Source organism: Cherax quadricarinatus, chromosome 1 (assembly GCF_038502225.1).
Source record: "Cherax quadricarinatus isolate ZL_2023a chromosome 1, ASM3850222v1, whole genome shotgun sequence".
Classification (NCBI taxonomy): domain Eukaryota; kingdom Metazoa; phylum Arthropoda; class Malacostraca; order Decapoda; family Parastacidae; genus Cherax; species Cherax quadricarinatus.
This window is the reverse complement of record NC_091292.1, coordinates 38,851,962-38,873,531: the sequence shown is the minus strand read 5'-3', so window position 1 is coordinate 38,873,531 and position 21,570 is coordinate 38,851,962. Positions and strand designations below refer to the sequence as shown.

Here is a 21,570-nt window from a genome sequence, read left to right as displayed (position 1 = left end):
TAGAAGACCTAGTTGATGTTGCCCTAGTAGACCTAGTTGATGTTGTCCTAGAAGACCTAGTTGATGTTGCCCTAGTAGACCTAGTTGATGTTGCCCTAGTAGACCTAGTTGATGTCCTAGTAGACCTAGTTGATGTTGCCCTAGTAGACCTAGTTGATGTCCTAGTAGACCTAGTTGATGTTGCCCTAGTAGACCTAGTTGATGTCCTAGTAGACCTAGTTGATGTTGTTCTAGAAGACCTAGTTGATGTTGCCCTAGTAGACCTAGTTGACATTGTCCTAGTAGACCTAGTTAATGTTGCCCTAGTAGACCTAGTTGATGTCCTAGTAGACCTAGTTGATGTTATTCTAGAAGACCTAGTTGATATTGCCCTAGTAGACCTAGTTGATGTTGTTCTAGAAGACCTAGTTGATGTTGCCCTAGTAGACCTAGTTGATGTCCTAGTAGACCTAGTTGATGTCCTAGTAGACCTAGTTGATGTTCTAGTAGACCTAGTTGATGTTGTCCTAGTAGACCTAGTTGATGTCCTAGTAGACCTAGTTGATGTTGTCCTAGTAGACCTAGTTGATGTTACCCTAGTAGACCTAGTTGATGTCCTAGTAGACCTAGTTGATGTTGCCCTAGTAGACCTAGTTGATGTCCTAGTAGACCTAGTTGATGTTGTCCTGGTAGACCTAGTTGATGTCCTAGTAGACCTAGTTGATGTTGTCCTAGTAGACCTAGTTGATGTTCTAGTAGACCTAGTTGATGTTGCCCTCATAGACCTAGTTGATATTGCCATAGTAGACCTAGTTGATGTCCTAGTAGTCATAGTTGATGTTGTCCTAGTAGACCTAGTTGATGTTTTCCTAGTAGACCTAGTTATCCTAGTAGACCTAGTTGATGTCCTAGTAGACCTAGTTGATGTCCTAGTAGACCTAGTTGTTGTTGTCCTAGTAGACCTAGTTGTTGTTGTCCTAGTAGACCTAGTTGTTGTCCTAGTAGACCTAGTTGATGTCCTAGTAGTCATAGTTGATGTTGTCCTAGTAGACCTAGTTGTTGTTGTCCTAGTAGACCTAGTTGTTGTTGTCCTAGTAGACCTAGTTGATGTCCTAGTAGACCTAGTTGTTGTTGTCCTAGTAGACCTAGTTGTTGTCCTAGTAGACCTAGTTGATGTTGCCCTAGTAGACCTAGTTGATGTCCTAGAAGACCTAGTTGTTGTCCTAGTAGACCTAGTTGATATCCTAGTAGACCTAGTTGATGTTGTCCTAGTAGACCTAGTTGTTGTTGTCCTAGTAGACCTAGTTGTTGTCCTAGTAGACCTAGTTGATGTCCTAGTAGACCTAGTCAATGTTGCCCTAGTAGACCTAGTTGATGTTGCCCTAGTAGACCTAGTTGATGTCCTAGAAGACCTAGTTGTTGTCCTAGTAGACCTAGTTGATGTCCTAGTAGACCTAGTCAATGTTGCCCTAGTAGACCTAGTTGATGTTGCCCTAGTAGACCTAGTTGATGTCCTAGAAGACCTAGTTGTTGTCCTAGTAGACCTAGTTGATGTCCTAGTAGACCTAGTCAATGTTGCCCTAGTAGACCTAGTTGATGTCCTAGAAGACCTAGTTGTTGTCCTAGTAGAATTAGTTGTTGTCCTAGTAGAGCTAGTTGATGTTGTCCTAGTAGACCTAGTCAATGTTGCCCTAGTAGACCTAGTTGATGTCCTAGAAGACCTAGTTGTTGTCCTAGTAGACCTAGTTGATGTTGCCCTAGTAGACCTAGTTGTTGTCCTAGTAGAGCTAGTTGATGTTGTCCTAGTAGACCTAGTCAATGTTGCCCTAGTAGACCTAGTTGATGTCCTAGAAGACCTAGTTGTTGTCCTAGTAGACCTAGTTGATGTTGCCCTAGTAGACCTAGTTAATGTTGCCCTAGTAGACGTAGTTGATGTCCTAGTAGACCTAGTTGATGTTGTCCTAGTAGACCTAGTTGATGTTCTAGTAGACCTAGTTGATGTTGTCCTAGTAGACCTAGTTGATGTCCTAGTAGACCTAGTTGATGTTGTCCTAGTAGACCTAGTTGATGTTGCCCTAGTAGACCTAGTTGATGTCCTAGTAGACCTAGTTGATGTTGCCCTAGTAGACCTAGTTGTTGTCCTAGTAGGCCTAGTTGATGTTGTCCTAGTAGACCTAGTTGATGTCCTAGTAGACCTAGTTGATGTTGTCCTAGTAGACCTAGTTGATGTTCTAGTAGACCTATTTGATGTTGCCCTCATAGACCTAGTTGATATTGCCATAGTAGACCTAGTTGATGTCCTAGTAGTCATAGTTGATGTTGTCCTAGTAGACCTAGTTGATGTTTTCCTAGTAGACCTAGTTGATGTCCTAGTAGACCTAGTTGATGTCCTAGTAGACCTAGTTGATGTCCTAGTAGACCTAGTTGTTGTTGTCCTAGTAGACCTAGTTGTTGTTGTCCTAGTAGACCTAGTTGTTGTCCTAGTAGACCTAGTTGATGTCCTAGTAGTCATAGTTGATGTTGTCCTAGTAGACCTAGTTGTTGTTGTCCTAGTAGACCTAGTTGTTGTTGTCCTAGTAGACCTAGTTGATGTCCTAGTAGACCTAGTTGTTGTTGTCCTAGTAGACCTAGTTGTTGTCCTAGTAGACCTAGTTGATGTTGCCCTAGTAGACCTAGTTGATGTCCTAGAAGACCTAGTTGTTGTCCTAGTAGACCTAGTTGATGTTGCCCTAGTAGACCTAGTTAATGTTGCCCTAGTAGACCTAGTTGATGTCCTAGTAGACCTAGTTGATGTTGTCCTAGTAGACCTAGTTGATGTTCTAGTAGACCTAGTTGATGTTGTCCTAGTAGACCTAGTTGATGTCCTAGTAGACCTAGTTGATGTTGTCCTAGTAGACCTAGTTGATGTTGCCCTAGTAGACCTAGTTGATGTCCTAGTAGACCTAGTTGATGTTGTCCTAGTAGACCTAGTTGATGTCCTAGTAGACATAGTTGATGTTGTCCTAGTAGACCTAGTTGATGTTCTAGTAGACCTAGTTGATGTTGCCCTCATAGACGTAGTTGATATTGCCATAGTAGACCTAGTTGATGTCCTAGTAGTCATAGTTGATGTTGTCCTAGTAGACCTAGTTGATGTTTTCCTAGTAGACCTAGTTGATGTCCTAGTAGACCTAGTTGATGTCCTAGTAGACCTAGTTGATGTCCTAGTAGACCTAGTTGTTGTTGTCCTAGTAGACCTAGTTGTTGTTGTCCTAGTAGACTAGTTGTTGTCCTAGTAGACCTAGTTGATGTCCTAGTAGTCATAGTTGATGTTGTCCTAGTAGACCTAGTTGTTGTTGTCCTAGTAGACCTAGTTGTTGTTGTCCTAGTAGACCTAGTTGATGTCCTAGTAGACCTAGTTGTTGTTGTCCTAGTAGACCTAGTTGTTGTCCTAGTAGACCTAGTTGATGTTGCCCTAGTAGACCTAGTTGATGTCCTAGAAGACCTAGTTGTTGTCCTAGTAGACCTAGTTGATATCCTAGTAGACCTAGTTGATGTTGTCCTAGTAGACCTAGTTGTTGTTGTCCTAGTAGACCTAGTTGTTGTCCTAGTAGACCTAGTTGATGTCCTAGTAGACCTAGTCAATGTTGCCCTAGTAGACCTAGTTGATGTTGTCCTAGTAGACCTAGTTGATGTCCTAGAAGACCTAGTTGTTGTCCTAGTAGACCTAGTTGATGTCCTAGTAGACCTAGTCAATGTTGCCCTAGTAGACCTAGTTGATGTTGCCCTAGTAGACCTAGTTGATGTCCTAGAAGACCTAGTTGTTGTCCTAGTAGACCTAGTTGATGTCCTAGTAGACCTAGTCAATGTTGCCCTAGTAGACCTAGTTGATGTCCTAGAAGACCTAGTTGTTGTCCTAGTAGAATTAGTTGTTGTCCTAGTAGAGCTAGTTGATGTTGTCCTAGTAGACCTAGTCAATGTTGCCCTAGTAGACCTAGTTGATGTCCTAGAAGACCTAGTTGTTGTCCTAGTAGACCTAGTTGATGTTGCCCTAGTAGACCTAGTTGTTGTCCTAGTAGAGCTAGTTGATGTTGTCCTAGTAGACCTAGTCAATGTTGCCCTAGTAGACCTAGTTGATGTCCTAGAAGACCTAGTTGTTGTCCTAGTAGACCTAGTTGATGTTGCCCTAGTAGACCTAGTTGATGTCCTAGAAGACCTAGTTGTTGTCCTAGTAGAGCTAGTTGATGTTGTCCTAGTAGACCTAGTTAATGTTGTCCTAGTAGACCTAGTTAATATTGTCCTAGTAGACCTAGTTAATGTTGTCCTAGTAGACCTAGTTGATGTTGTGCTAGTAGACCTAGTTGATGTTGCCCTAGTTGACCTAGTTGATGTTGCCCTCATAGACCTAGTTAATATTGTCCTAGTAGGATGGATTTAGGAAGGATGAGGTTCATCATAGAATTGATGAGGGAAAAAAGGTGAGTGGTGCGTTGAGATACATGTTGAGGCATATAAAATGTTTTCTATGGAGGCAAAGAATGGAATGTATGAAAGTATAGTAGTACCAACACTCTTATATGGGTGTGAAGCTTGGGTTGTGAATGCAGCAGCGAGGAGACGGTTGGAGACAGTGGAGATGTCCTGTCTAAGGGCAATGTGTGGTGTAAATATTATGCAGAAAATTCGGAGTGTGGAAATTAGGAAAATGTGTGGAGTTAATAAAAGTATTAGTCAGAGGTCTGAAGAGGGGTTGTTGAGGTGGTTTGGTCATTTAGAGAGAATGGATCAAAGTAGAATGACATGGAGAGCATATAAATCTGTAGGGAAAGGAAGGCGGGGTAGGGGTCGTCCTCGAAAAGGTTGGAGGGAGGCGGTAAAGGAGGTTTTGTGGGTGAGGGGCTTGGACTTCCAGCAAGCGTGCGTGAGCATGTTAGATAGGAGTGAATGGAGACGAATGGCATTTGGGACCTGATGTGCTGTTGGAGTGTGAGCAGGGTAATATTTAGTGGAGGGATTCCAGGAAACCGGTTATTTTTATATAGTCAGACTTGAGTCCTGGAAATGGGAAGTACAATGCCTGCACTTTAAAGGAGGAGTTTTGGGATATTAGCAGTTTAGAGGGATATGTTGTGTATCTTTATATGTATATGCTTCTAAACTGTTGTATTCTGAGCACCTCTGTAAAAGCAGTGATTATGTGTGAGTGAAGTGAAAGTGTTAAATGATGATGAAAAGATTTTCTTTTTGGGGATTTTCTTTTTTTTTGGGTCGCCCTACCTCGGTGGGAGATGGCCAACTTGTTAAAAAAAACAATAATAATATCTATTTCTACAAGTACATGTACAAGGCATATAGGCCTAGCTGATATCAGTGACATACTGTACTACTATACTGCAAGCTGCTTGTTATCCAGAGCATTTCTGGCAAATTAGGTCAGTTTTTGTTCCAGGATGCAGCCCATACGTTGACTACCACCAAGATACCCATTTTACTGATGGGGAATATAGACAACCAGTGTAAAGAAACATGCCCAATGTTTCTACCCTCACTGGAAATCAAACCCAGACCCTCACCATGAGAAGCAAGAGCTTTAGCCACCAGGCCACGGGGCACCATTTCCTGATGGCTAAAACCCTCCTTTACCCCTTTCAGGGTCCCCAGGCACTCTCCCAGACTTGTTCTCTGGGTTGCCCAAATTTCAAAAAAAAAAAATTGTTTTTCTTATGAAAAGATAGAGAATCTCTTCCCAATCATAATGACACCAAAAGTATGAAATTTGGTGGAAAACTTGCGGAATTATGCTCTCGTGAAGTTAGCGGTCTCGACGATGTTTACGCATCGGCGATTTTGCCCACTTTATGCCCTATTTTCGGCCAATTCCAGTGTGCTAGTTGACAAAAATCATAACTATTTTGCTAGAACTCCATTTTTCTATCGAATGAGTTCAAGAAACCACCCATTTACCAATTCCAGCTATCCAATATAGTGGTCAGAATTTAGCAATTTTGCCAATTTCACACAAATTTCAGAAGATGCCAATTTCCAAATAGGGTCCAGAATAAACAAGAAAGACATTCCTGGCACTAAAATAACATTTCCTCTGTTTATTATTCACATCCCCAGGCCCCTCTTACATTCTTTTGCTTTCCACTTTGAATTTTTATTCTCACAAAAAATAGAAGATTTACTGTTATGCAGACTGCTGCATTAGTGTAGAAATAGTATAAATAATATCGGCACATTTGTGAAAGAATATTAGACTCACCAGTTAACGTGTATTGGACGCTTAAAACATGATTTGTTTACTTTTGAACTTTGGTAAAAATCAAACATTTCTTCTTCTTTGAGCTCAATTTCAAGGTACTTTTCATTGTAAAAACAGTCAAAATCATCTCAGTTTCTGTAATATGTTTTCCATTCTATAAAATGAGACCAGGAAAACTAGAATACAATGATAAATGCCATACGAAAATACAGTGCAAAGTTACTGTTTTAATCCAAAAACACAGTCAAAGTTTTTTTTCTCATTATGCACTGTGTGGTGCAGGATTTTTTTATACTGTGCACACTGACCACATAGACCCATTCTTTCATATGTAGGCCCACCAGCTTTCTCTCACTAGATTTGAGGGCGCTAGAATTAAGGCGTACTAGTACGTCAAAAACCCTGGTGCGTAAGCCATACTAGTACATCCGAAACCCTGAAAGGGTTAAAGTGCAGGCATTGTACTTCCCACCTCTATGACTCGAGTCTGGCTAACTGGTTTCCATGAATGCCTTTACTAAATATTACCCTGTAAAAAGATTTCATCAGCCTATCCTTCAGCCTGGCAAATTCGACCTAAATAAAATATCCTATTAGTGAAAATATGATACTAGACATTTTGAGCAAATATCCTTCATTTGCTTTTAATAGATTAAATGTAAATTGTAAATATATACCCAAGTGATCTCTTGTTTATCCTCTTGCAGCCTAGTTACGTGGTGTTTTGTGTGTGTATATATTCTTGTGCTTGCATCAGGAGGATGGATGTGGGGTGCACAATAAACTAGCCACTTTGGCAGCAATATCTAAATCTGAATCTGAACACTTTGTATGTTTACATACATCGTTAGAGGAACTAGAAAAAAAGAAGCATTATTATAATTTATAGGTTGTGAAGTGGTTTCTAAGTGAGGTGGAAGAGACTAGCGGTAATTTTAAAAGCTTGCCTGAAATACTTGAAGTATAAGTGGTCTCCCAACTTATAAAAGAGCCTTGTTCTTGGTTTTTAAATTTACCAGAGAGATGTATATATTGAAAGTAACATTATAGTGGATGGTTGTGTTTTACACGTCTGTACTGTGGCTCACTGCTTGAAACTTTAATTGGTAACTGAGCATTGTGTTTGTAAATGTTGTGTGTGTGTAACATTGAGCATTTGTAAGTTGGAGACCTCTTATAATATACAGTTACAGTTGAATAATTTGGTGAAAAATTTGCTTGATATAATATAATTTTCTCACAAAGGCTTCCAGCACTAATATTTGTATTTCAGATTGAGTGTGGACTACCAGCCACAAGTAGCAAGTGTGATGGAAACTGCCTCAAGAAGTTACCATGTGGTCATCCTTGCACAAAACGTTGTATGGATGAATGTACTGTCAATTGCACGGTGTTAACTCCCAATACTGTGAAGTGCCCTAAAGGTCACTCCTTCAAGCTGCCTTGCCATTTGATTAATAAAGGTAAGTAACTGTAATGGTAGAGTAAATAAAAAGTATTCCTTCAGGAGAAAGGTATATAAGAACTTCAGTTAATGATGCTGTAGTTAGGTTTTCAGATCATTGCAATAGTTTTTTTTTTACCCATGGGGGATGTGGAAAAGGATTCTTCCTCTGTAAGCCATGCGTGTCGTAAAAGGCGACTAAAACACTGGGAGAAAGGAGCTAGTCGCCCCTTCTCCTGTATAAATTACTTTTGTTTCTCTTTTTCGGTCACTCTGCCTCGGTGGGATACACCCAGCTCATTGAACAAACTTCATGTTTGTTGATTTATCTTTATTACTGGATTTATTATGTTTATTATGCCTGCATATTAGATTTATTCAAAGCCAAGTAGGATGTGTTACCTCTGTTAACATAAGAACAAAGGAACACTGCAGCAGGCCTACTGGCCCATGCTAGGCAGGTCACGTTCACACTTACCTACACCAACTTGTGTACCCAAAGTTCTTGCTTCAATGATGGGAGTCCCTTTCACTCATCTACAACTCTGTTGCCAAATCAGTACATACCAATATCCTTTCTAAATCTAAATTTCTTTAACTTGAATCCATTACTATAAGTTATGTTTTTGTTAGATATTTCCAGCACTCTGTATATCCCTTTTATTTATTTCTGTTTTCCATTTGTACACTTCAATCATTTTTTTTTTTTTTAACAAGTCGACCATCTCTCACCGAGGCAGAGTGACCCAAAAAGAAAGAAAATCCCCAAAAAGAAAATACTTTCATCATCATTCAACTCTTTCACCTCCCTCACACATAATCACTGTTTTTGCAGAGGTGCTCAGAACACAACAACTTAGAAGCATATACGTATATACACAACATATCCCTCCAAACTGCCAATATCCCGAACCCCTCATTTAGAGTGCGGACATTGTACTTCCCATTTCCAGGTCTCAAGTCCGGCTGTATAAAAATAACCGGTTTCCCTGAATCCCTTCACTAAATACTATCCTGCTCACACTCCAACAGATTGTCAGGTCCCAAATACCACTCGTCTCCATTCACTCCTATCAAACACGCTCACGCACGCCTGCTGGAAGTCCAAGCCCCTCGCCCACAAAACCTCCCTTACCCCTTCCAACCCTTTCGATGTCATCCACTTTCTACAAATAAATACTACTCACCTCTCTTCCTATATTAAGACTACACATATTTTAAGGTAAATAATGAGTGTACTGTATGTGTATTTTACCTCTCTGGGATGTTTTAAATATCGTATATTAAGTATGAGACGGGGAGCCAGTGCTACCTACACCTGGGCTACCTGCACCTGACTTCCTACAAATAAGTACTACTCACCTCTCTCCCTACATTAAGATTACAAATGCTTTAAGATAAGTAATGAATTTACTGTGACTGTATTTTACTTTGTGTGTTTTTAATGCCTAGTTCTATTACTAACTTAATATAATTTAGTGTAAACTTGTTGTCTGGCATTTATTTGCATTTATAAATGGAAAAAAAATGGAGTTCTGCCTTCCGGCGATGTCTGCTTTCCGGTGACAGCCTGGAACCTAACCCGCCGTATAAGTGTGGCCCTACTGTATACGTTTGGACCGTTTATGGGTTAAACTGATTTGCAGACAGGGGTCCTTTAGTGTGTTCTGGCAATGAAATGGGTAAATGGGCAGTTTCTAGTACTCAATTGATAGAATAAAAGGAGTTCTAGCTAAACACCTACAAGTTTGGTCAACTAGAACAATAGAATTGGCCCAAAACTGGGCTCAAAGTGGGCAAAATTATTGGTGCATAAATTTTGCCAAGACCACTAACTTTGTGCCTGTCTAATTTCGTATGTTTTCCATCAAACTCTTTACTTTTCATGTCTTTATATTAAGAAAAAAGATTCTCTGCCATTTTGGAAGAAAAATTTATAAGTTTTTTTTTTTAAATGTTTGGATGTTGAGAGCAAGTTTCATTTCTGGGATCTGGATAGGGAAAAGGTTCATGCAAACTCTCTGTTGTCTGTCATTCAGCCTTGCCTTAACCCAGGAGATATGTCCCTCTTTTTCCACATTCTTCTACTTTTTTAATCAGTCTCCTCTGTGGAACATTATCAAAGACCTTACTGAAGTCTATGTGCATAATATTGTGTTATTTGTAATTGTCTACCACCTTGAATACCTTAGTGAAAAATTAATGATCAGATTTTTTCTTTGAAGGTGGCTTCAGATTGCAACAGCAAATATTGATTCCATCAGCCTTCCCACAGTTGAGGTTATGTTGATTGGTCTATAATTTGCAGCTAAGGACTTACCTCCTGCTTTCTACATAGGTATAACATTTACCATTTTCCATTTATGGAGTACAGTACCTGTCTACAATGATAAGTTGAAGAGACTAGCTATGTATATGCTTAGTTCCTCCTTACATTCTTTTACAACTCTTGAAAACAGTTTATCAGGGCATAGTAACTTGTGTGGGTTCACTTTGTCTAGTTATTGAGGACTATAGCATTAGTGACTTTGATAGCATAGTTTATTTTTGTCCTGACTAGTATAATTATTGACTTGTTGTGTAAGAACAGAAAGGATAAACTTGAAAATGGTAAGCATTTCTTTGCAACTAACCATAAACTGACCTCAGTCACATTTAAGTGGGCCTATGTTTTCTCTAATCTTATTCCTCTATACATATACCCAATAAAAAGCCTTAGGATTGTTCTTTGATTCCCTTGCAACCTTAATTTCATATTCTCTTTTGGCTTTTCATAGTCCTTCATTTAAATTGATTGTAATGTTCAATACGGTGAGTCTCACCTCTTTTGATTCACCGGTAAATGTCTTTCTTTTCACCCAAGAGAAGTCCGAGTCTATTGCTTATCCATTTAGGGTCATTCATGTTTGATTTAGATTGTCTACTAGGAATATATGCAGCTTGGCCAGCTTGTACAATGCTTTGGAAAATGTTATATTGTCAACCACCACCACCTATCCAGTCTTCCTCATGCCCTGGTCAGGTAGACCCAGTCTAAACTTCTGCAGCATGAAAATTGGGAATCTTAACTTTCTTATCATTATTAAGGTAATTTCATGAGATGTCAAAACTAAGCAATTTGTGATCACTTTCTCCAAGCTCTTCATTAACCTTAAGATTATCTGTCAGAGAATCCTTTGCCAGTCCCAGGTCCAACTGGTTATTTCCTCTAGTTGGTTCAGACAAACCATTTTAAAAAGCAGCCCTGGACCATTTCAAAAAAGTCTTGATTACCTGTCAAACTGATCCAATTGATTTGGCTAAAGTTAACCCTTTGAGGGTCCAAACCCCCAATCTGAAAATTCTACGCAGGGTCCAAGAATTTAAAAAAAAAATAAATAAATAAATAAATAATTATTTTTTCTTAAGAAATAGTAGAGAATCTTTTTCTGAGGGTAATAAGATAAAAAGTATGAAATTTGATAAAAAAAATTGATGCAATTACACTCATGAATTTTGCTGTGTCAGTTTCTCCACTTTGAGTCCTATTTTTCAGCCAATTACATTGTTCCATTAGACCAACTTCTTATCTGTTTCGCTAGTATGTGTTCCATTTTATCTATTGAGCAAAAGAAATCGCTCGATCAACTATCTCGACTACCCAATAGTGATTAGAAATTGGTAATTTAGCCAGTTTCACACAAAGTTCAAAATATTTCAATTTCAAAAGAGGGTCCAGAATAAACAGTGCAGGCATTCCTGGCACTAAAATAACTAATATTAGTTATGTTTCCAGGCTTTACACGTGAATTCCATTTGATGTTTTATTCACGTAAAGAATTTTATTCACATCAAAAACAGAAGATTTACTGTTTTGCAATATTATAAATATTGCATAACAGTATAAATAATATCAGTGCATTCATGAACACACATTAGACCCACCAGCTGACACATATTGGACTCGTGATGTGATTTGTTTACTCTTGAACATTGGCAAAAATCGAACATTTCTGCTACTATGAGCTCAATTTCAAGCTATTTTTAGTACAAAAACTAATCAAAATCATCTCTAATTCTGTAATATATCTACCATTCTATCAAATGAGACCCAAGAAACCATGAATACAACCATAAAAACCGTACGAAAATACACTGCAAAGTCACAGTTTTAATCCAAAAACATGGTTGGAGTTTTGTTTTCTCATTATGCACTGCGTGCTGCAGGATTTGTTTTATATGGTGCACACTTACCACACAGATGCATTCTCTCATATCTAAGCCCAAATTTACTGCTCATAGCTTATCTGAGTAAGCTGAGCTCATGACCTAGTACTACGGCCTGGACCCTGGCTTCAAAGCCATAGAACTACGGGATGCACCCTCAAAGTGTTAAAATCTCCCATTCAAACTAAATTTTTGCTTCTAAATCCCTGAGCATTTTTATCCCCCCAAAAGAAAAGTTTACTCTGGTCACTGTCAAGGTTTAGGGGTCAGTAGATCACTCCTAACATTACCTATTCTTGCCCTTTGAGAAAATGCAGCCAAATTCTGTGTGCTTCTCTTCCATCTTTACGTCGTTTCTGATGCAACAGTTTAAATTTTTGCTAACATACACAGCAACTCTGCCTGCTTTCCTGTTGACTTTCAGTGTAAAATAATTTATATCTCTTCGTGGAATTCAGCAGGCATGTCCCTATTTTTTGGATTGATGTTTCAATTATTACAATAATTCAGTGGTACCCCGAGTTTTGAACTTTCTTTGTTCCAGAAGGCTGTTCAAGTGCCATTACTGAATGAATTTGTTCCCATAAGGAATGTAAATTAGATTAGTCCATTTCAGACCCCCAAAAATACACTTACAAAAGCACCTGGAATTTACCTGGAGAGAGTTCCAGGGGTCAACGCTCCCATGGCCCGGTCTGTGACCAGGCCTCCTGGTGGATCAGAGCCTGATCAACCAGGCTGTTACTGCTGGCTGCACACAATCCAACGTACGAGCCACAGCCCAGCTGGTCAGGTACCGACTTTAGGTGCTTGTCCAGTGCCAGCTTGAAGACTGCCAGGGGTCTATTGGTAATCCCCCTTATGTATGCTGGGAGGCAGTTGAACAGTCTCAGGCCCCTGACACTTATTGTATTGTCTCTTAACGTGCTAGTGACACCCCTGCTTTTCATTGGGGGGATGTTGCATCGTCTGCCAAGTCTTTTGCTCTCGTTGAGAGTGATTTTCGTGTGCAAGTTCGGTACTAGTCCCTCTAGGATTTTCCAGGTGTATATAATCATGTATCTCTCCCACCTGCTTTCCAGGGAGTAAAAGTTCAGGAACTTCAAGCATTCCCAGTAATTGAGGTGTTTTATCTCTGCTATGCGTGCCGTGAAGGTTCTCTGTACATTTTCTAGGTCAGCAATTTCACCTGCCTTGAAAGGTGCTGTTAGTGTGCAGCAATATTCCAGCCTAGATAGAACAAGCGACCTGAAGAGTGACATCATGGGCTTGGCATCCCTAGTTTTGAAGGTTCTCACCGACAATAATACACTTACATAATTGGTTCTCACTGACAATAGTACATTTACATAATTGGTCAAGTTGGGAGCAGTTCGAAACTCGGGGTACCACTGTATTTGTTTCATGCACATGCAGTTAGTCATAATTCATCTGTTTGATTTTTTTTAACTCTGGCTGTTTGTACAGTAAATACTAAGGAAGTTTTTGCCTCGTTTTCTCCATCTCGTATTGTTTTTAGACTAATTTTCCTGTTTTTGTCAGGAACTTTTATGAACTATCCTGTTTTCTAAAATTTTGCCTAACATATCTTGGCAATTTTTGCTCTTACTGCCCCTAGTACTGGAGCCTTTTTGTTTCCCACACACACTGCTACCTCTGTCTTTTTTCATTTAAAGTCTTAGGCAATTTAGGAATGACTCCTTCAAACTGTAGTCCCTGCACTAATGAGAGGCACCCCATCCATTGCATACATGTCATGTTTACCATAAAAATTATCTCAGTTATCAATGAATGGAATTCCAAGTTTCTTGCAGTACTTGTCTAGCCATCAGTTTTCCCCACTTGTCCTAGACATTCATTCATTGCCTGCTTCCCTTGAAGGCAGATTGATACATATGATTGGAATACCTTCCTTAGCCTTGTAATTGGCCAGCTACTCTTCAATCTTGCATTTCTCAGCATTATCACCTCCAGAACTGAGGTAGATAATGGGGTTCTTCCTATTACCTGCTCATCTCTTGCCTTCCTATTCCTGTTACTGAAAGCCCAGACCAGATATCAAATCTGAGAACCCCCCCCTCCCCTCCCAACAAGTACATATACAGTGGACCCCCGCCTAACGATGAGCTCCCAACTCGACCAATTATGTAAGTGTATTTTTGTAAGTGCTTTTGTAGGTGCATTTTTGGGGGTCTGAAACTGACTAATCTAATTCACAATATTCCTTATGGGAACAAATTCGGTCTATAATGGCACCCGAACAGACTTCTGGATTGAAATAATATTGTTAGGCGGGGGTCCACTGTATATCCCTTTTTTTGTGCTACCTGTCTCCTCATCCACAACTGCACACACTAGTCGTGGAGAACAGCAAACCACCTCACATTCCTTATTGCATTTATCAGGGACAGTTTTGCATGAAAGACAGTTTTCAGGAATTGTCCATCATAATAAATTGTTAAAAGAAATTGTTGTCATAATAATGAAGTGTTGTCAGGTTCACATTAAGGAAAGGAGGCATTTTTAACAGTAGCTTTGAAGCAGCTGGCTGATAGACTCTGGAATTTTCAGGCAGAAATGAAAATGAAATGAAAATGTTTATTTCCTTTTGCAGCTTACAGTGTGTGGTTTACATGCCATAAAATATTAATTACAAAGAAGGCCACTAGCATGCCTAGGCATTTCTGGCAGACTAATACTAATTCTTACTCTATGTTGATATAGGTTATGGAGCAGTACATTTGAACATACATTATTAGATACATAAATAGATACATACATAATTAGATTTATAATAGTGAAGTAGTATAAAACATATAACAGTATTAGAAATGGTAAGTTTAGTAATGGGATTGGATTTGTCTTGGTATGATACACTGTTTCTGTTGAAGCTCCTATATCTTAGGCAAACTTAGGACTTAACTTAAGATTTAATAGGCAATAGCTTTATTATGGATTTTATGTTTACAGTTATTTGGATGAGTGTAAGTGTAAATTAGGGGGAATTACAGATAACGAGAGTAAGACTATATTGTGTTGGATGTGTTCATTATACAAAAAAGGAGAATTAGGTGGTTTTCATGTGGTTAGCGGATGATGAGCTGTGTTAGGGAGACGACGTGTTTATTAACGATATTTTTGAAAATGGTGATTGGTTCTGCAGTTCTAGAGTTTTCAGGCAGGGAGTTTCAGATTTTAAGGAGGCAGAATAAAATACTTCAGTATGATGCTAATATCAACTCTGCAGTTTATTTATCTATCACAAGTCATCTAATGTGACATAATAAACAATATAAATAACATAAAACTTGATAAATACTCTTAAGGAAAACACTGAAGCAGTGTACATATTTATAAATAAGAAATATTGTATAAAAACATAATAAAACAGCAGCTTCTCCATCTTTTCATGGACAGAGCTCCACAGCTTAGAAATTATTGTAACACCCTTGGCTGGAGTTATAGCCTTTATCGACTCCTCCTGCTTTAGTATCGTACATATGGTAGAAGCACTCTGCTGGTACTGTCTGGCCAAGTCCACAACCTGCACACTTCGCTTGTGCTTATCTATGATTTCCTGCTTTAGTTCTATGGACATCGTCCTCTTTTTCTTCTCAACACTGTCCTTTGCACTTACTTTCTTAGGACACATGGTTAGAAAAAAGAAATTTGGCAAAATAACTGCACAAAATGCAAACAAAACACGAGAGAAATGCTTCCACGGCACAATAAACAGGTAAGTGAGTTCGCGCCGTTCTGAAGCTCCTCATCATTATTTTTATTATTATAATTATTATTATTGTTATTATTAATTTAGAGAACTGAAGCTCGCTCGCCTATTATAATTACAATTATTGTTATTATTATTTTTATTATTATTATTATTAATTTAGGTTGGTAGTAGGTTGGTAGACAGCAACTACCCAGGGAAGTATTACCGTCCTGCCAGATGACTGTGAAACAGAAACCTGTAACTGTTTTACATGATGGTAGGATTGCTGGTCTCTTTTTCTGTCTCATAAACACGCTAGATAACAGGGATATCTTGCTACTCCTTCTTGCACTTTGGTCACACTTCACAGACACGCACATGCATATATATATACATACATCTAGGAGGGGGTAAAGGAGGTTTTGTGTGCGAGGGGCTTGGACTTCCAGCAGGCATGCGTGAGCGTGTTTGATAGGAGTGAATGGAGACAAATGGTTTTTAATACTTGACGTGGTGTTGGAGTGTGAGCAAAGTAACATTTATGAAGGGGTTCAGGGAAACCGGCAGGCCGGACTTGAGTCCTGGAGATGGGAAGTACAGTGCCTGCACTCTGAAGGACGGGTGTTAATGTTGCAGTTTAAAAACTGTAGTGTAAAGCACTCTTCTGGCAAGACAGTGATGGAGCGAATGATGGTGAAAGTTTTTCTTTTTCGGGCCACCCTGCCTTGGTGGGAATCGGCCAGTGTGATAATAAAAAAAAAATCTAGGTTTTTCTCCTTTTTCTAAATAGCTCTTGTTCTTCTTTATTTCTTCTATTGTCCATGGGGAAGTGTAAAAGAATCTTTCCTCCGTAAGCCATGCGTGTCATATGAGGCGACTAAAATGCCGGGAGCAATGGGCTAGTAACCCCTTTATAAAACTGGGTTGCTTGAATGTGCGTGGATGTAGTGCGGATGACAAGAAACAGACGATTGCTGATGTTATGAATGAAAAGAAGTTGGATGTCCTGGCCCTAAGCAAAACAAGCTGAAAGGGGTAGGGGAGTTTCGGTGGGGGGAAATAAATGGAATTAAATCTGGAGTATCTGAGAGAGTTAGAGCTAAGGAAGGGGTAACAATAATGTTAAAGGATCAGTTATGGAAGGAGAAAAGAGAATATGAATGTGTAAACTCAAGGATTATGTGGATTAAAGTAAAGGTTGGATGAAAAAAGTAGGTCATTATAAGCGTGTATGCACATGGAGAAGAGAGGAATGTAGAGGAGAGAGAGAGATTTTGGGGCTAATGAGAGCATAGGCAATGGGTCGAAGAGGTATGGGGTAGTTTTAGAAATGTAGTGTTAGTGTTCAGCAAAAGTTTGTGGTTACAGGAAAGAGGGTGTGGGAGGGAAGATGAGTGATTGGTGGAATGATGATGTAAAGAGAGTAGTAGGGGAGAAAAAATTAGCATATGAGAAGTTTTTGCAAAGTAGAAGTGATGCAAGGAGGGAAGAGTATATGGAGAAAAAGAGAGAGGTTAAGAGAGTGGTGAAGCAATGTAAAAAGATAGCAAATGAGAGAGTGGGTGAGATGCTATCAACAAATTTTGTTGAAAATAAGAAAAAGTTTTGGAGTCAGATTAACAAGTTTAGGAAGCCTAGAGAACCAATAGATTTGTCAGTTAAAAATAGGAGAGGAGAGTTATTGAATGGAGAGTTAGAGGTATTGGGAAGATGGAGGGAATATTTTGAGGAATTGTTAAATGTTGATGAAGATTGGGAAGCTGTGATTTCATGTATAGGGCAAGGAGGAATAACATCTTGTAGGAGTGAGGAAGAGCCAGTTGTGAGTGTGGGGGAAGTTCGTGAGGCAGTAGGTAAAATGAAAGGGGGTAAGGCAGCTGGGATTGATGGGATAAAGATAGAAATGTTAAAAGCAGTTGGGGATATAGTTTGGAGTGGTTGGTGCTATTGTTTAATAGGTGTATGGAAGAGGGTAAGGTACCTAGGGATTGGCAGAAAGCATGAATAGTTCCACAATGGTTGGAGAAGTGGCAGATGCAGTTTACTATTGACAAATGCAAAGTTCTAAATGTTGGACAGTTAAATAACCATGCCACATATAAACTAAATAATATAGATCTTAATACTACTGATTGTGAAAAGGATTTAGGAGTTCTGGTTAGCAGTAACCTAAAACCAAGACAGCAGTGCATTAATGTTCGCAATAAAGCTAACAAAATTCTTGGCTTCTTATCTAGAAGTATAAATAATAGAAGTCCTCAGGTTGTTCTTCAACTCTATATATCCTTGGTTAGGCCTCATTTAGACTATGCTGCTCAGTTCTGGTCACCGTATTACAGAATGGATATAAATCCTCTGGAAAACATACAAAGGAGGATGACAAAGATGATCCCATGTATCAGAAATCTTCCCTATGAGGATAGACTGAGGGCCCTGAATCTGCACTCTCTCGAAAGGTGTAGAATTAGGGGGGATATGATCGAGGTGTATAAATGGAAAACAGGAATAAATAAAGGGGATGTAAATAGTGTGCTGAAAATTTCCAGCCAAGACAGGACTCACAGCAATGATTTCAAGTTGGATAAATTTAGATTTAGGAAGGATATAGGAAAGCACTGGATTGGTAATAGAGTTGTGGATGAGTGGAACAAACTTCCGAGGACAGTTATTGAGGCTAAAACGTTGTGTAGTTTTAAAAATAGGTTAGATAAATACATGAGTGGGTGTGAGTTGGACCTGACTAGCTTGTGCTGCTGGGGCTGGTGCAGTGCTCCATCCTTGAGTGGAGGACCAGACTGGGTGAGTCATTGGGATAATCCAGGGGGTGGGTCATTGGTGTAATCCGGGGGGGACATGGACCTGCTCTGCTTGGGTCAGTAGGCCTGTTGCAGTGTTCCTTCTTTCTTATGTTCTTATGTTTGTATGAAGGCAAAGGGGACAAAAGAGAGTGCAAAAATTATAGGGGGGTAAGTCTGTTGAGTATACCTGGTAAAGTGTATGGTAGTTATTATTGAAAGAATTAAGAGTAAGACGGAGAATAGGATAACACATGAACAAGGAGGCTTTAGGAAAGGTAGGGGGTGTGTGGACCAGGTGTTTACAGTGAAACATATAATTTTTTTATTATTTTTTTTTTTATTATCACACTGGCCGATTCCCACCAAGGCAGGGTGGCCCGAAAAAGAAAAACTTTCACCATCATTCACTCCATCACTGTCTTGCCAGAAGGGTGCTTTACACTACAGTTTTTAAACTGCAACATTAACACCCCTCCTTCAGAGTGCAGGCACTGTACTTCCCATCTCCAGGACTCAAGTCCGGCCTGCCGGTTTCCCTGAATCCCTTCATAAATGTTACTTTGCTCACACTCCAACAGCACGTCAAGTATTAAAAACCATTTGTCTCCATTCACTCCTATCAAACACGCTCACGCATGCCTGCTGGAAGTCCAAGCCCCTCGCACACAAAACCTCCTTTACCCCCTCCCTCCAACCCTTCCTAGGCCGACCCCTACCCCGCCTTCCTTCCACTACAGACTGATACACTCTTGAAGTCATTCTGTTTCGCTCCATTCTCTCTACATGTCCGAACAGTATTTAGAAAGAGGTTTTTGTGGCATTTATGGATTTGGAAAAGGTGTATGACAGGGTGGATAGGGGGGCAATGTGGCAGATGTTGCAGGTGTATGGTATAGGAGGTAGGTTACTGAAAGCAGTGAAGAGTTTTTACGAGGATAGTGAGGCTCAAGTTAGAGTATGTAGGAAAGAGGGAGATTATTTCCCAGTAAAAGTAGGCCTTAGACAAGGATGTGTGATGTCACCGTGGTTGTTTAATATATTTATAGATGGGGTTGTAAGAGAAGTAAATGCGAGGGTCTTGGCAAGAGGCGTGGAGTTAAAAGATAAAGAATCACACATAAAGTGGGAGTTGTCACAGTTGCTCTTTGCTGATGACACTGTGCTCTTGGGAGATTCTGAAGAGAAGTTGCAGAGGTTGGTGGATGAATTTGGTAGGGTATGCAAAAGAAGAAAATTAGAAGTGAATGCAGGAAAGAGTAAAGTTATGAGGATAACAAAAGGATTAGGTGATGAAAGATTGGATATCAGATTGGAGGGAGAGTATGGAGGAGGTGAATGTATTCAGATATTTGGGAGTGGACATGTCAGCGGATGGGTCTATGAAAGATGAGGTGAATCATAGAATTGATGAGGGGAAAAGGGTGAGCGGTGCACTTAGGAGTCTGTGGAGACAAAGAACTTTGTCCTTGGAGGCAAAGAGGGGAGTGTATGAGAGTATAGTTTTACCAACTCTCTTATATGGGTGTGAAGCATGGGTCATGAATGTTGCAACGAGGAGAAGGCTGGAGGCAGTGGAGATGTCATGTCTGAGGGCAATGTGTGGTGTGAATATAATGCAGAGAATTCGTAGTTTGGAAGTTAGGAGGAGGTGTGGGATTACCAAAACTGCTGTCCAGAGGGCTGAGAAAGGGTTGCTGACATGGTTCAGACATGTAGAGAGAATGGAGCGAAACAGAATGACTTCTAGAGTGTATCAGTCTGTAGTGGAAGGAAGGCGGGGTAGGGGTCGGCCTAGGAAAGGTTGGAGGTAGGGGGTAAAGGAGATTTTGTGTGTGAGGGGCTTGGGCTTCCAGCAGGCATGCATGAGCGTGTTTGATGGTGAATGGAGACAAATGGTTTTTAATACTTGATGTGCTGTTGGAGTGTGAGCAAAGTAACATTTATGAAGGGATTCAGGGAAACCGGCAGGCCGGACTTGAGCCCTGGAGATGGGAAGTACAGTGCCTGTACTCTGAAGGAGGGGTGCTAATGTTGCAGTTTAAAAACTGTAGTGTAAAGCACCCTTCCGGCAAGACAGTGATGGAGTGAATGATGGTGAAAGTGTTTCCTTTTCGGGCCACCCTACCTTGGTGGGAATCGGCCAGTGTGATAATAAAATAAAAATACTTGTATTAATTTAGGGAAGTGGAGCACAACTCAAGAGCCCCTCACCAGCATCAAGGAACCTTGATGCTGGTGAGAGGCTTTTGATCTAGGGAATTGGATCTGTGCTCCACTTCTTTTAATTAATAATTCGTAATAATAATAATAATAATGATAATTACAATAATAATAATAACGATGAGCTTCAGAATGCCGCCAACTCGGTGCACTGTTTACCTCACCATGGAAGCATTTCTCTGGTGTTTTGCTTGCATATTGTGCAGTTATTTTGCCAAATTTCTTTTTTCTAACAATGGGTCCTAAGAAAGTAAGTGCAAAGGACAATGCCAAGAAGAAAAAGGGGATGATGTCCATGGAATTAAACCATGAAGTCTTAGATAAACAAGCGAGGTGTGCGAGTTGTGGGTTGAGGGGGAAGTTGGGGAAGCTTGCTCGTAACTCGGATGTTGGCTTGTAACTCAGAGCAAAAAATGGGATATTGGTTCGTATCTCGAAAAACTCGTATGTTGGGTCACTTGTAAGTTGAGGTCCCACTGTACAGTAGACCCTCAGTTGACGATATTAATCCATTCCAGAGAGCTTGTCCTTAACCCTTTCAGGGTCCACAGACCCTCTCAGAGACTTTTTTCTCAGGGTCCCCCAAATTTCAAAAAGAAAAAAAATTATTTTTTCTTATGAAAAGATAGAGAATCTTTTCCCGATCATAATGACACCAAAAGTATGAAATTTGATGGAAAACTTACGGAATTATGCTCTCGCGAAGTTAGCGGTCTCGACGATGTTTAGGCATCGGCGATTTTGCCCACTTTGAGCCCTATTTTCGGCCAATTCCAATGTACTAGTCGACAAAAATCATAACTATTTTGCTAGAATTCCATTTTTTCTATCGAATGAGTACAAGAAACCACCCATTTACCAAATTCAATTATCCAATACAGTGGTCAGAATTTAGCAATTTTGCCAATTTCCAAATAGGGTCCAGAATAAACAAGAAAGACATTCCTGGCACTAAAATAACATTTCC

General features: G+C 39.8%; 1 protein-coding gene across 1 annotated transcript in view; it reads left to right on the top strand.

Annotated features, from left to right (window-relative positions):
- Window positions 1-21,570, top strand: part of LOC128685235 (NFX1-type zinc finger-containing protein 1-like) — a 356,060-nt gene that overhangs the window by 222,017 nt on the left and 112,473 nt on the right. The window contains exon 8 of the mRNA XM_070080420.1: window positions 7,497-7,686. Within this exon, the coding sequence (XP_069936521.1) occupies window positions 7,497-7,686 (190 nt within the window). The remainder of the gene's footprint in view (window positions 1-7,496; window positions 7,687-21,570) is intronic.